This window comes from Pezoporus flaviventris, unplaced genomic scaffold (assembly GCF_033815535.1).
Source record: "Pezoporus flaviventris isolate CSIRO_AGI_PZ_B2104156 unplaced genomic scaffold, CSIRO_AGI_Pfla_v1 ptg000020l, whole genome shotgun sequence".
Lineage (NCBI taxonomy): Eukaryota > Metazoa > Chordata > Aves > Psittaciformes > Psittacidae > Pezoporus > Pezoporus flaviventris.
Window position 1 is genome coordinate 2,290,694 of NW_026892568.1, and position 13,602 is coordinate 2,304,295.

At 37.3% G+C, this 13,602-nt stretch overlaps 1 protein-coding gene across 6 annotated transcripts in view; it reads right to left on the reverse strand.

The window, feature by feature from the left end:
* Window positions 1-13,602, reverse strand: part of HELZ (helicase with zinc finger) — an 87,728-nt gene that overhangs the window by 25,267 nt on the left and 48,859 nt on the right. For all 6 annotated transcript variants that reach the window (XM_061455277.1, XM_061455279.1, XM_061455281.1 and 3 more), the window contains 5 exons: window positions 7,278-7,456; window positions 5,652-5,770; window positions 4,791-4,936; window positions 3,132-3,279; window positions 84-267 (listed from right to left, as the gene is read on the reverse strand). In XM_061455277.1, coding sequence (XP_061311261.1) covers window positions 84-267; window positions 3,132-3,279; window positions 4,791-4,936; window positions 5,652-5,770; window positions 7,278-7,456 — 776 coding nt within the window. The remainder of the gene's footprint in view (window positions 1-83; window positions 268-3,131; window positions 3,280-4,790; window positions 4,937-5,651; window positions 5,771-7,277; window positions 7,457-13,602) is intronic.

A 13,602-nucleotide genomic window follows, 5' to 3' on the forward strand; every position in this document is an offset into this window, starting at 1 on the left:
GATTTCAGTTCATCTTCCTTAGCTTCACCAGTCACATTTCTCACTTCCTTAGCATATCTTCGAGACACACAACTATTACTTACCCTGAACGTTTAGCACTCTCTCCACACTGACATCAGACAGTCTTTTTTTCCGTAGTTCAGCCCGAATTCTGAACACTTGATCAGCATAAGGCGTTACAACACCTATACTGCCATCATCCAACTTGCCCCAGGCAACAGGCCATTTTCTTCTTAATTCTTCAACACGCTCCACTACTTCAAACACCTTAAAAGAAAGTCAGAATTCTTAAAAGCACGCTCCACTGAAGATTGTTCTTTGACATGGCAAGATAATATGAATTTTAAAGCTCTAGAACATGACGCAGTATTACGCAGCCTTCCTGAACAAGCAGCAATATTGCATCTTAATGATACTCTGAAGTATCATGTATTAAAACAATGTATTTACTATATTGTGCCCCTTTTTAATCTTGAAGTAAGAGTTTGACCACAAAAATGTCACCTTTAAAGTACAAGCTGGGAAATTATATTATTTTCATTTTCATGCTTACGTTTTTCTTAAGAAAATGGACATTTCTTATCATACTTCACCTGATCTCCAGATGTAAATAAACTGCCTAAGTAGAGTTTATTTTTATACTGGGTTTTATATATGGTATATCAGAGCTTGTTAACTCTAAAAAGCAAGTACATACACCAGAGCACAACTGCTTCCCATTCCAAAGGATACCATCAGGAATTTCAGATTATTCATCAACTGCTAATTTGTCTCTATTAAATACTATTAAGTGTGCTACCTGGGGAGACTAATGAGTAATAAAACTGAAAACCACCTCCTGCGAGGGGAGAGGCTCAAAGTAACCTCCTGCCAAAAAGCACCAGGCATAGCAGCTTCTGTTTAAACACACTGAGCAGAGATACTGCACTATGGATGGCAGTTGTGAACAACTTGATGGATGGGTTGTGGCTCCTTTTTAAATTTATTTATTGATATTGTGTTTTTTAAACATTACTGTGTCATTCAAAAAATCTCAGTATAGTCAATAAATACTTATCCAGTTATCTAAAGCAGAAGAACTGATGAATGCAGTTTTCCTATAGCATTACAAATGCAAGCTCAGCCTTTTAAAGGACACAAGGCAGAGAATCTTTCCTACAAGAACCTTAAGTATTCTTAACTTTCTTCTCTTCCTGAGTCACCCAGTTATCTGGGGGAATTAAAGGGATATTTAATGCTCTTAGCTTTTACATTACCTCTTCTTCAAATTAGCAAGCAGGAATTCTAGGGACTTTTATGACACTTGAGGAACATGGAGAGTGATATAAATCACAATGGGTATATACAATAATATAAAACACAGTAGTTCTTCACTGCTTAAAGTCTCTTGTTTCATGCTGACTTCTTAGCATCCAAGATCTGACTGTATGACACAGGTTCTCATGTATATAGCCTTAAAAAATTAATGGAAACTGGAACAGTTTATTGAAAAACTCAGGGATTAAAAGAATATCAGGAGAAAACCACTACAGCAAAGAAAGCTCTCTTAATGCTTTAGAAGTCCAATAGCTTATTTTGAACCATTTCAGATTTTCAAAGGGCAGTGAAATACGTGGCTGGTTTTGAGCAAGCCCCGACTACAACTTTTTGCAACACAAATTCTTGCATTTAAAAGCTAGTTCTACTGACAAAGGATATACGAATAAACTTTGATATCTGTAAGAAACGTAGCACACATATAATTATCTTTTGCAGGTATTTTGGCAAGCTTCCCTGTAAGCCTACAGCTTCTGGCTATGTATTCAGAAATAGCACCATACAGGGAAATTACAGAATTAAGACCAAAAAGGGAAAGCACATTTTCCAGATTAATACTTAATAGAGACACCAATGAACCATAAGATGCCCCAATGCAAATGTCCATTAAGAGTCAAACGGCAAAAAATCTCTCTCATCATCTGAATTTCAGCTTTTCATGTTGGTGTTTAAACAGCTGTTGTCCTTCATTCCAGCCTGTAGCTATTAATGACTCACAACTTTCAGACAGTTATTTGGCCACTGAAGATATTTTTAGGGTTTTCCCAACTTTTGTTTAAATGGCAAAGCAATCCAAGTAGATTAATCAAAGTAGTCAGGTGCCTTCAGGTTTTTTGCACTGATGTGTCCACAAGTCATTGGAGCTTCTTGTTTAAGTGGATATTTTCATACATCAAAGAATGCATAACAAGTGCAGCATAACAACAAAAAGGTTTAAGACTGTGCATCAGATGAACTGCACCATGATCAACAATGGGAAACAGACAGCTCTGCAGTGCTTCATAACAAACACTGCTGCTAAACTGCAACCAAATTCTGTAATAATTCCACCTCAATTTAAGAAAATTAATGGTATTTCTTGGGTTTTCTTTAAATGTCAAGGATATTTCTTAAGACATCTTTTTTTGGGGGGAAAAAAGGAATTGAGTCAATCCTCCCCTAACTTGAGGTGACTGGAAAAAGGCATCTTCCACTACAACGAGTATTACCAAGTCAGGGTGGGGTGAGATGAGGTGCATGTGCTTGTTTCTTATCGGGTTTTGTGGGGTTTGTTGGGTTTAATTCAAGGGAAGGAATAAGAATGTAAGTAATTTTTGAAGAATACATAGACATCTATGTGAAACAAACATGCTGAGAATAAGTTCTCACCTAAAAAAATAAATCCTATTTGCACATGATCGGTTAGACACTGAGCCTAAATATATTAAAGCAAATATGAAATGTTACTCCAGAGGACTCTGAGTGGGAACATTTCTACAACAAAGAAATCTAAGTTTCACTTCAAATTGCAGTTACTCTCAGTTGCTAAGATACATCCACCAGAATGTCACAAAAAATTATGAGGAAAGACATGATGAAGAATGAGCCTGAGAGAACTATATGCAGCTTACAATTTGCAAAGAAAAAGAAGATAAATTAGTGGAAATATTTACTACAATTGCAATGTTCACTCCTTCATGTTTAGCCTGCTCCATGTTCCCCTCTCCTAGGAGAGGACAATTTATGTCTTCCACCTACACTGAGCATAAACCAATATATCTGGGAGGAGCGGAGCTTTAAGAAAGCAATCATGAATAAAGCCAAAGAAGAGTTACCTCTGCATTGTTGTAAAAAGCTGTGCTATTTTTTTCTTGCACATCTTCTCCACGTGCTGTGAAGAAAGTCAAAGGGTAGAAATCTTTGTGGGCTGGCTGCTTTCCACTTGCCATCAATTTGCCTTCATAGAAAAGTTCAGATGTATAACTGCAACGAGACAAAACAGAATAAAATGTGGAGTCTACATATGAGCTCACTAATAAAAGATGCACATCTCACTGATAAATATATACAATCACATGTACCTGAAGAATATACCACTGTTCTGTGGACTGAGTTGCGTAACAATTTCTTCTGCAAATTAATTCTTAGTTATGAGTTCTCACAAAACAATAAAACAGTCTTTCTACAAGGAAAGTTTTCTTCAATAGAAAAAATACTTCAGGCTAAACTAATGGCTTGTTCTTTCCTTTATTTCTCTTAGTTTCTTTATTTAGGCAAGTATGATTAATGAGTCCAACATGAACCATCTTCCTACATTTACTTCTGTCTTGCATGCCGTGGTCCCATTTCTCAGGGTAAATTCCACTTTATTAAAAAGTAGAGTTGAGAATCATCTAAATGGACCACCATCGGAGTATTTAGCAGGTTCCACTTCACACAGCAACACTTCCAAGTGGAATTAGGCACACTGGACTTCCACTAGACAGCTGACTAGCCCCAGTGGTATATTTCTGCAGTCAGTGTTCACACAGTGGATCTTTCTAGGAACTCGCTGTCTGAACTCCAACTGCTGAAGCAAATTTTCATGAGGTAAACTTCATGGAAGTGATCTCTAACTAAAAGCTGAAACAATCCCTTCCTTTTCAGATCCTCTCTCATTTTGAACTTACAATATCAAGAAATGTGTAAAATATTTAGCACCACTCAGTCCATAATGACAAAGTCCATAAAATGAAGACAGATCAAGCTGTGTAACCAAATATGTTACATTCTCACTTCTGATTGCCTAGAGCACTTAAATGCTTCTGCTTTGAACACAGTCATAACCTAATTAGCATGACTGGATACCAACACAACATTCCTCAGTATACATTTGAGCCAGGATTTCAACTTTAGCATTTTTCCCCATGATTGCACTTATTCTTTCCAGCAGAGCTCATGGATGAGCTCATTACACCAGAAGCCATTAGTTTACCATAGCATAAAAATGCAAACCCACTGATTAATGTGTCTTAAAAGAAGTAATAAAAGAAGACAACGGGACAGAAAAGTGCCCAAAATTTGACCTATTTTTTCTGTTCATAGCTGTACATCCTTACAGTGCACATAGCTTACCATTCCAAGATAATGCACCCCAGTAATTCTACAGTTCTAGACCAGTTCAAAGATAAACAGACCCTATACAACATACTACTTTACAGTTACATGGGGGAAGGTAACTGTTCTTTGGGTTAGCATGCACATCTTGCAGCCAAAGCATCCCCACCTGAATGAGGGGTTTGTAATAGAACTGATTGAACCCCTGGCATCTGTTCTAGGAGACTGAATTTCAACCTAGTTACAAAAATTACTCTAGTAATTAACTTTGAAACAACTTAGACTACATTACAGAAACATTTAATGCGTCTCTCTTTATTCAGCTCTGCTGGGCTCAAGAGTTGCTTTGTTCACTCACAGTCAAAGGAACACGATACAGTGAAAAAGTTCACACCTACTTGATGATAGCTTCATGGGAGCGATAGTTCTCACACAGCAAGATCCTGCATGGAAATTCTGCAGGGTAGTGCTCATAGAGCCGGTCAAGCAATGAGACATGAAGGTTTCTCTCCCTGGCAAATTCACTGTAGACAAAAGGACTGAGCTGTAATAGACACACACATATAAAGAAAATGTAACTAAGTATGTGGACTTGGAATTTCATGCTCCCAACATGCCTATTTTGCACCAAAAAAAAAGAAAGCTTACTTTTAACTGTACATTCATAGTTGGAAGACATATACCATGGCTAGGTACACCGCAGTAACATAAATGCACTGGTTAGCTTCAGTTTCCTATTTCTTACTTGTTCAAATCCTTACCAGATTATGATGCAGTAAAAAAAGGTCGCCTAAATCATAACACAGATTCTCCATGTTCTACAATTCTTGCAAATATCAACAGGAAATACCAGTCATAAAGAGTAGGAGAAACTCTTATCCTGACTGTAATAATAACTATCCTCATATCTTTATGGAAGTAACATCCCTTGGATTTTCCTTGGCTTCCCCATCTATTATATGGCTGGTAAAACATATGCATCTCCCTCTCTAAAATGAAATTTTATTTGCATGCAGATCAGTGGTTGAATGGGCCCAGGTCTGTTCTATCACAGGTTTCCTATGTAACTTTGGACAACTCACTCACTTTTTGCCTCAGTTCCCTTACTGTAAAATGCAGACAACAGCATATTCTCACTTTGGAGAAATACTGCGAGTCTATGTTACACACCACAGAAATTTAGAGCAGATTAACTTACGTATATAAATAGAAATACATACATATATATACTTGGCATTCAACAGCTCTACAGCTCTTACCTGCATATGGTCTCCAGCCAAGACAATTCTGGTGTTTTTATTAGCTAATGCTAGAGGCATAATAGTTTCACACTCCATAGCTTGTGCAGCTTCGTCTAACAGAATGTGTGTAAAAAAACCTGCAAACCAGAGATATCAGCAAATAAATGGAACTTGAAATATGATAAAATAAACAGCGATAATCATACAAGAAACTGGACTTGAAGTTCTGTATTCTGATGGTAACCAAAATTAGAAGAAAATCCAGTGTGTTTTATGCAATTCTAGCAAGTACTAGAAACCACACAAACAATTCTCAAACCCATCGAATAACCAGTGGTCAACTGATTGCCAGTGACATTAGCAGTAGCCCACAGTTCTGCCTCTTTCTTCTGATACACATGAAGTTAGATCGCTGTTTTATCTGAGCTCCCCTTATACCAAAAGGAAATGTTTCTTGGCAGACCTCCCTCAGTAAGTTTCTCAACTCCAAAATCATCACTACAAGGTGTGAAGAGCTTTGGAAGATGACAATGAAACAGATTTCCTCATATACTTCAGTCCTATTCGCTATTTTATATACTAAATTTCCCATTAAATTCGCACACACACCTGAGCACTTTGCTGGTTTAAGGGGCTTTAAAGGGAGAAAAAGAAAACAGAAATTAAAGGAAAATTTACATTCAATCTTATGATAAAATGGACCAAAAGTTTTGCTGGGTGGGGGGGGGAAATCTATGCACTGGGTAACGTGCACTCAAAAAAAACTGGGCCACAGTAGACATATTTTATGGAATGTAAATCCAGGATAGCTATAGAAGAGACATGGTTTTATACACTGCTCTATATTAAGGTTTAAAACCAAGTATTAGAGGACTTAGTGTACCAACCAATTAAGATTATATACATAGAAACATAGCAATTTTCTTTGGAAAACATGTATTTCATGCAGCTGCACACACACTACTGTGGAATGACTGTACACAGCTTACTGACAAAGGACTTACTTCCATCTAAAGACCTGAAAATATTTACCATAAACTCTGTTATTAGTTTTCTCTATTGCAACAAATGCAGCCATAAAAAGCCAAGCATAACAACTTCTATAAGGAAATCCCACCTTCTCCAAAAAGCAGATGGATTTCATTTGGAGATCAAGAAAACAATGAACCCTAAAGAGCCTCTGCCCCTCAAAAACCAGTCTAATACATTTCAGTTTAGGAAACAACCGTGGAAGAATCACATTAATAACACATGGGTCTGTATGTGCAGGAGTTCTTTGCAGAGCTAAACAATTCAGAAGACAAGCTCTCCGTGTGTATATATGGTTACATGCTCCACTGAGTAATGACCTTACTGAGCATTATATTCAAAGTCAGAATCTCAAACAGAACTCTCCATCTTGGATCTCAGAAACACCAGATCACATACCATGCTTCTTTATTTTTAAATCAGGTAAAAACCAGAATAAGCCAAAGGCTGGTTTGATGCCAGAGTTTTAGCATTGTAATAAACATTTATTCATTAAAAGAAAAGAACATTTTAAGATGATCACTGTTTATTTTTTAACATTAGGTAACAAGCTGACACTGGTAAGAGGAACGGAATTCTCGAGCATGGACACTTCTTGCTTAGAAGTTATCTCACCTGGTTCAAGATCCAGTTGACATAGATACTGTGATGTATTTAAAGTAACGACTACTACTCGTTGCTTTAGAATGTCTTCTTTCTGTGGCATCTGAAAGGTGGAATGTGTGCTTGAAATCAAACAGTACTGATGCACAACTGGGTGGACAGTCTTTACCCAGCGATTTCTGAAATATACCCTAGAAAAGAAAAAGGGGACTTATTTTCTATACAATTTGAACATGGTGACAGCCTAATATTTCAAATGCTAATATTCTGTTTTCTGGTAATTAAATGTAATCTTCAGGACGGAAAACATCACAACTATGCAGAATAACATGCGAAAATATGCTAAAATGCCTTGGATTTAGCGTCCATTATTTGCTCCAGTGCAATACCACTTACATGAAGAGCTACCAAGGATTAATTCAGATATGGAAATCTGTAAATTCTTCATACATTTAAGTTCTGCAACACTCACATCAACGTCTATTTCATTTTAAGCTGTCAATAAACTCATTGTAAAGAAGTATGTCCTCAGCTGAAATATAAATACAGCCCATAGTCTTGGACCTGCCAGAGCTGCAGTGCTCTCCACATTTCAGCAACTGCAGCCATAGGATCTTAAAAAAAACAATTCAAAAGACATTAATAAAATCCTGTACTTCCTTTTACACACAGTAAATGTCTTCTGAGATCTAAGAAGCAAACAGTATATTCATTCTGTATGCAAGTAAATTCATCGTGGCCCATCACACAGGGGCATAATTGCAATGCACTCTATAAAAGAATGAGAAAACAGTGCCAAAAAGGATGGCTGGAGTCTAAGATTATCTGGACATTGCCAGCAAAGCACTGGACTTAATCTTTCCATGACACAAGATAATTTTAATCACCGTATCATGAGAACAATGATGAATACTTCTTAAAAAGTGATGAAATGTTACAGCCAGTCTAGATAAATGGAAGAGGAACAAGGAAGACAAAAAGGCTATGCCCTAGAAAATGGAGTAGAAGTAACTCCACAGAGGGATACAGGAATATGCCAAAGCCCACCAGCAGAGGATCTGGATAAAGATTTCACAGGGCTTCTCTATGGGGTGCTCCTCAAGAACATAATCTCTGTCTAGTAGGAACTGTATCTAAAGCAGAACGTTTAAACTACAAGAACCTACTGTAGAAATATTAATACAAAGAATTAAAGTTATTGAATTCTAAATCAAATTAAGATGCTATTACTTAAACTAATTTCACTTCTAAATATGGGACTTAATGCTGTTTGGTTTATCTATTCATTGTTTATTTTCACCTGCACTATTCCAAATTCCAAATTCTTAATCAAGTATTTGGAAAAGTGTAATTATGGACCTAAATGCACTGCACTGGCTGGAGTTTGGATTTCACGTGTCCACCCACGTTTGCAAATTACAGCTCAGTTCCATACAACACGAGAGAAACAATTATTAGGATTATTATAAGTTTGGCTTGTGAAAATACAATGTGCATTCTGAACAATAAGAACAAAATGAAATGCAGAGAGGTGCAAAGGCCCCTGCATATTCTGAAGGGCTTTTTAATTTGACAGCAAAATCAACCAAAATTGACACTTTGCGACCAAAGCTAACTCTAGTTAAGCCTGGGCTCAGTGAGGGAGCAAACACCACACTCCTGAGACATTCCTAGAACAAGCACCTTCTAAGGTTATTCCTTATCAGCCACTGAACTGCTAGGCCTTATTTGATAGACTGTTATTACATAAACATAACAACACAGCCTAATAGGTAGCAGGAGCAAAATAACCCTGCTCTATTTATCCCAGCCTTCAACCAGCTTTCATATGATTCCATTTCTCAGTCTTAACTGAGGGCAATACTTACCTACCCTCTCACAGGAGCACTGTGAGGATTAATGAGTTTATTGTGAGTTTATATTTGTAAAGCACTTTGAGATTCTTGGATGAAAGCTGCTATTGAAATGCAAAATATTATGGTTATTAGACATTATTATACCATGCAATGTCTTTTATTACCAAAATTCAACTATGTGTGACTCACAGATTGGCTGACAGCATTTCAAACTGCATTGCTGCTTACCCATTAATTTCTTTTATTTTGATGTCAGATCAAAAAGGTATCCCAGAGCTATTATTCACCCCTGGCACAAAAACACCTGACAGATGTGACTGCTTCGAAAATGTCGGGCTATAAGTAAGCCACACTGAACAAGGGATTGCTTTCTCAGGTGCAATTTGGTCTAACAAAGTCTCCTGTAATTTCATTATTAAGATTTCTTCTTTCTTGATGTTAGAGGAACCTATTACTGGATTTTACCAGCTTATCACAAACCAGAACATTTCTCCCTGCAACGTACCCTTAACTTCTGATTAAACAAGCAACCAATCTTCTGATATTAATACCTGCATCAGCAAAGTACCTGAATGCCAGCACAGTCCAGCATTAGCAGTTACCAATTTATTTAGTAGTTACTAACCAAATAAGCAAAAACTGCAGCTACAAAACCAAAAGCCAGCCATAGCTCACGTGAGTGTGCACTTTCTCACATCACGCGCCTCACATCAAGACTTCAGTTCTGGGGAAGATGAAACTTTGAAGGCTAAGGTTTACCCAAACCACAGGCAGGGAAGTTACTATTGGAAATCAAGATGATTATAGCTTAGGGACTCAATCCTCTGCAAACAAAAGTACTGAATATATCTACTGTACTTCCTAATACTCAGTTAGCATGCGCAGAACCTGCATCTCGCACGTAAATTCATACCACCTTTATTTCTAAATGTGGCATCTGGATATCTACAACAAAAGCCTTCATTTCTGTGGGTCTCTAGCCAATGAGTCAAAGAATGGGACAACCTGGCAGCTAACCTATTTGTCCACCAACTTTCCAGCCATTACATCAATTTGCCCTAGTATTTCTACTAAACGTTAGTGAAATTGAGTATTTCCCAGTATTTCCTATTTTGCTCCTATTGGTAAAGTTCTATCATCAAAGTATCAATTTGTACAACAGCCTATTTCCAAAAGTAGTGACCTTAGATCAGTAATTTAGATTCACAATCATGTCCTTGTTCATGTTTCAGGCCGGGATTGCTCCTAAATCACTTAAAATACAGCTCTGTAAGTTAGCAAAGCAGGAACCTAGAATCAGAACCTCTGAGGGAGGCTAAACAAGAGTTTCATGTCACTCCTGTCCTACAAAAGCAACTTCTGCTTCTCATGTCTCCTTACAAGGATGAACAGGGACTAAATTAAAAGTTCTTCAAAACTTTTTTCCCTGTTCTGAACTGGGTAACACAATTCCTCCCAGCTCTTGATATAAATACCAGGATTCTCCCTTCAGGCTGTGCTCCAGAGAACTCTGCTTGGAAAAACTCCAATCCCAGCTCCTTAGATTTTTGTGCACTTATTTCTCACCTGAAATCCCTCAAGCAAAAAGAACACAGAAGCTCAGAGGAGCAAGAATCCAGCAGTTTGATTTTATGCCTCTGTTAAAAGACTATTAAAACCCCCAAAAATCTCTAAGTAGACCCAAAAAGTCTAAAGAAAACTTGAAAAGCACCTGATTTCCCTCTTCCATTTCTTTTGCTCTACCTCCAAAGCCAGGCTCATTCTCACAAACAGGCATGTTCCCAGGGATACAGAAAACATGTGAAGAACTTGTCTGACAGTTACCTCCTTAAAACAATCTTCTTCTGAGAATGGCATAAGATAAAAGGTAGAGTTTCAAGAAAACAAGCGAATGGCCGCAGAGCGATTTCTTTCCGTTTCAGACTAGCATTTGATAAGATCCATTAACACCAGTTTCAGCACAAGAACAACTCCAGCCAATTTGGAAAAGAGGGCAATGGTTCTTTAAATCCTTCTGGGTTTTTGGTTTGGGTTGTGGCTTTTGTTTGTTTTGCTTCAATTCAAACTCTGGTTTGCTCCCATTGATCAATTTTTAAGTCGGGGTATCTCCTGAATCTCGCAGCCACGTGCTAAAGGTACCTGGTTTCAGGCTATAGCCGTGCTTACACATGTACGTTAAGATTTAAGTATTTAAAAGGTTAACTGAAGAGGTTTCAGCTGGGAGATTTTGAATAGAATCAACTTATTTTCCGACATTGCTGAATTAATAGTCAGCAATGACATGTCAGGAATAAACTGAAATTAAAGTATTAAAATTACAGATAAAAGCAGCATCAATCTCCTTCCTTTCCCCCTAGTATTACACACAAAAACCAGCATATGGATGCAACTAGATTTGAAATATGCAAGTAAAATAACAGTAATGAACAGCAGATACCTCAACCACTATACACCCAGGAACGTACAGAGAAATTGCTACTATCTGCTCCCTAGGTCTTGACTGAGGTTTTTAGGAGGGTATGTATGCACACTTCCTTATCCCTGGAAGCGTGCAAGGCCAGGCTGGACAACCTGGTCTAGTGGAAGGTATCCCTGCCCCTGGCTCTGACTCACCATCTAAAAGATCCCTGCTTCTCCACACTGAAAACCAAGCATTTAGCACCTAAAAGAAGCACTTAACTGAAGGCTCTTTCCTCCTAACTGTAGGTTATGATTGGGGTTTGTTTCTTTCAGAAACACATCTGCATTAATTTACATAAGTAGAACAAAATCGTTTCAGTGTCAAGTTTCTCCAGCAAGAGTCAGGGTTTGGAGTGTGCCCCTAATGCAGTTGAATCATCTCATCAAACCCAAGGGCATTTTTTTTCCTGGGTACAAATTTGTTTATGGGCAGCAGGACTATGAGAATTTGGCCTTCAGGCTTCACTGGTATTTTATTTAGGTGCAGAACTTAGACTCGACATAAATTCTCAGTGCTCATTCTGACTTTGTATTTTCTAAAGGGCACAGAAAGTTATTTTGTTAGAAAAAAAAAGTATGAATTTATAATATGATATTTACACAAAAATACCCAAACTCCAGGCTTCAAACTTTTATGTCGCATCATTGACAGGGTAATTTATTTAGTGTACATCTTATCCACAGAAACATACAGAAATATTTACACAGTTCTCTGTACTCAGTGGGTGTTAGATAATTTAGTTTTCCTTCTTTAAAAACAACATAAATATTATGGTGCTCCCCACTAAGCTACGGAAACATTTTTAGCCAGGATACTATGAAGCCAACTCATCACTTGTAGAGTAAATAAGGAAAAAATCTAAAGCAAACTGTTTAGCCATTTAGAAACACAAACTCTGCGAGTAGCACATCCAGCTTTGATAATCAACTGCTGCTGCTCCACTTGATGTTTCCTTTAGAATAATGCAAGAGCCTGTTTACACTAATGATGGTAATCTGAAAATATATCTTAAGAGTCAAAAAGCAAGGTAACAGATCCACAATTCATTTCATGCTAGGAGTCTTTCATAGCTCTTGCTTTCAATTCAGATAAATTAACCCTTTAACTCCTGCCAGATCAGCTCAATACGTGTTTACCTTTCAAACATCTTCCTTTCAATTAGCCGTGGTATTTTTTATTTGAAGACACACATATTTGTGGATCCCTGAATACATACACACACAAATCTAGGTATGCCTCCATTTCAGAGAACATTTTATAGAGGTATCACGACTATTTGAACAATATCATCCAAATCCACAGCAGCACTTTCTGAAGGCTTCATATCAAATGCTATGACAATCATACTTAAATGCAAGCATTCAGTGGCTTTTAAATAATACGTTGTGATTTCCTTGGCAAATATATTTTAACCATAAGGAAAATACCACTTTTATGTATGTTTTTCATAAGTATTTCTGAGACTGGACTATGTAGTTGAATGCAGCACATAAAAGAAAGTAGCAAAAGCCTGGCAACCACAAAAAAAAATAAGCATTTAAGTCCTTGCTCTGTTAAATCACAATTCAGTATTCCCAAAAGTGTCAGTTACACACGTTTTTTCCCACCACAGAATTAAGACACCGTCATGCTTTTCATCACAAAGTGCTTTACAAATCACCTTAAGACAATCTGTGTTGAAATGCAAGCAGATCAAAAGTAACTATTCAAAATAAGCTGCCTTCTTTTCCCTGGCTAGATCCTCAGTGGCTGTAAAATGTCATAAGGCAACTTAATCCACCAAATTTAAGACAATTTACAGCTGCTGTAAATCTATCCCTTTCACATAACTTCATTGGCTTTACTAACATTGCATAAACTGTATGTCCCGAATGGCTTTTAATAGCTAAGAAGCAAACATAAAGAGGCATTTCCTTAGTAATATATTAAACTCATAGACTGGCATTCAGAAAATTATGCCTATAGTTTAAAAAAGATACATCCCAACCTAGCATTATACTGCATATATTGCAATTACTGC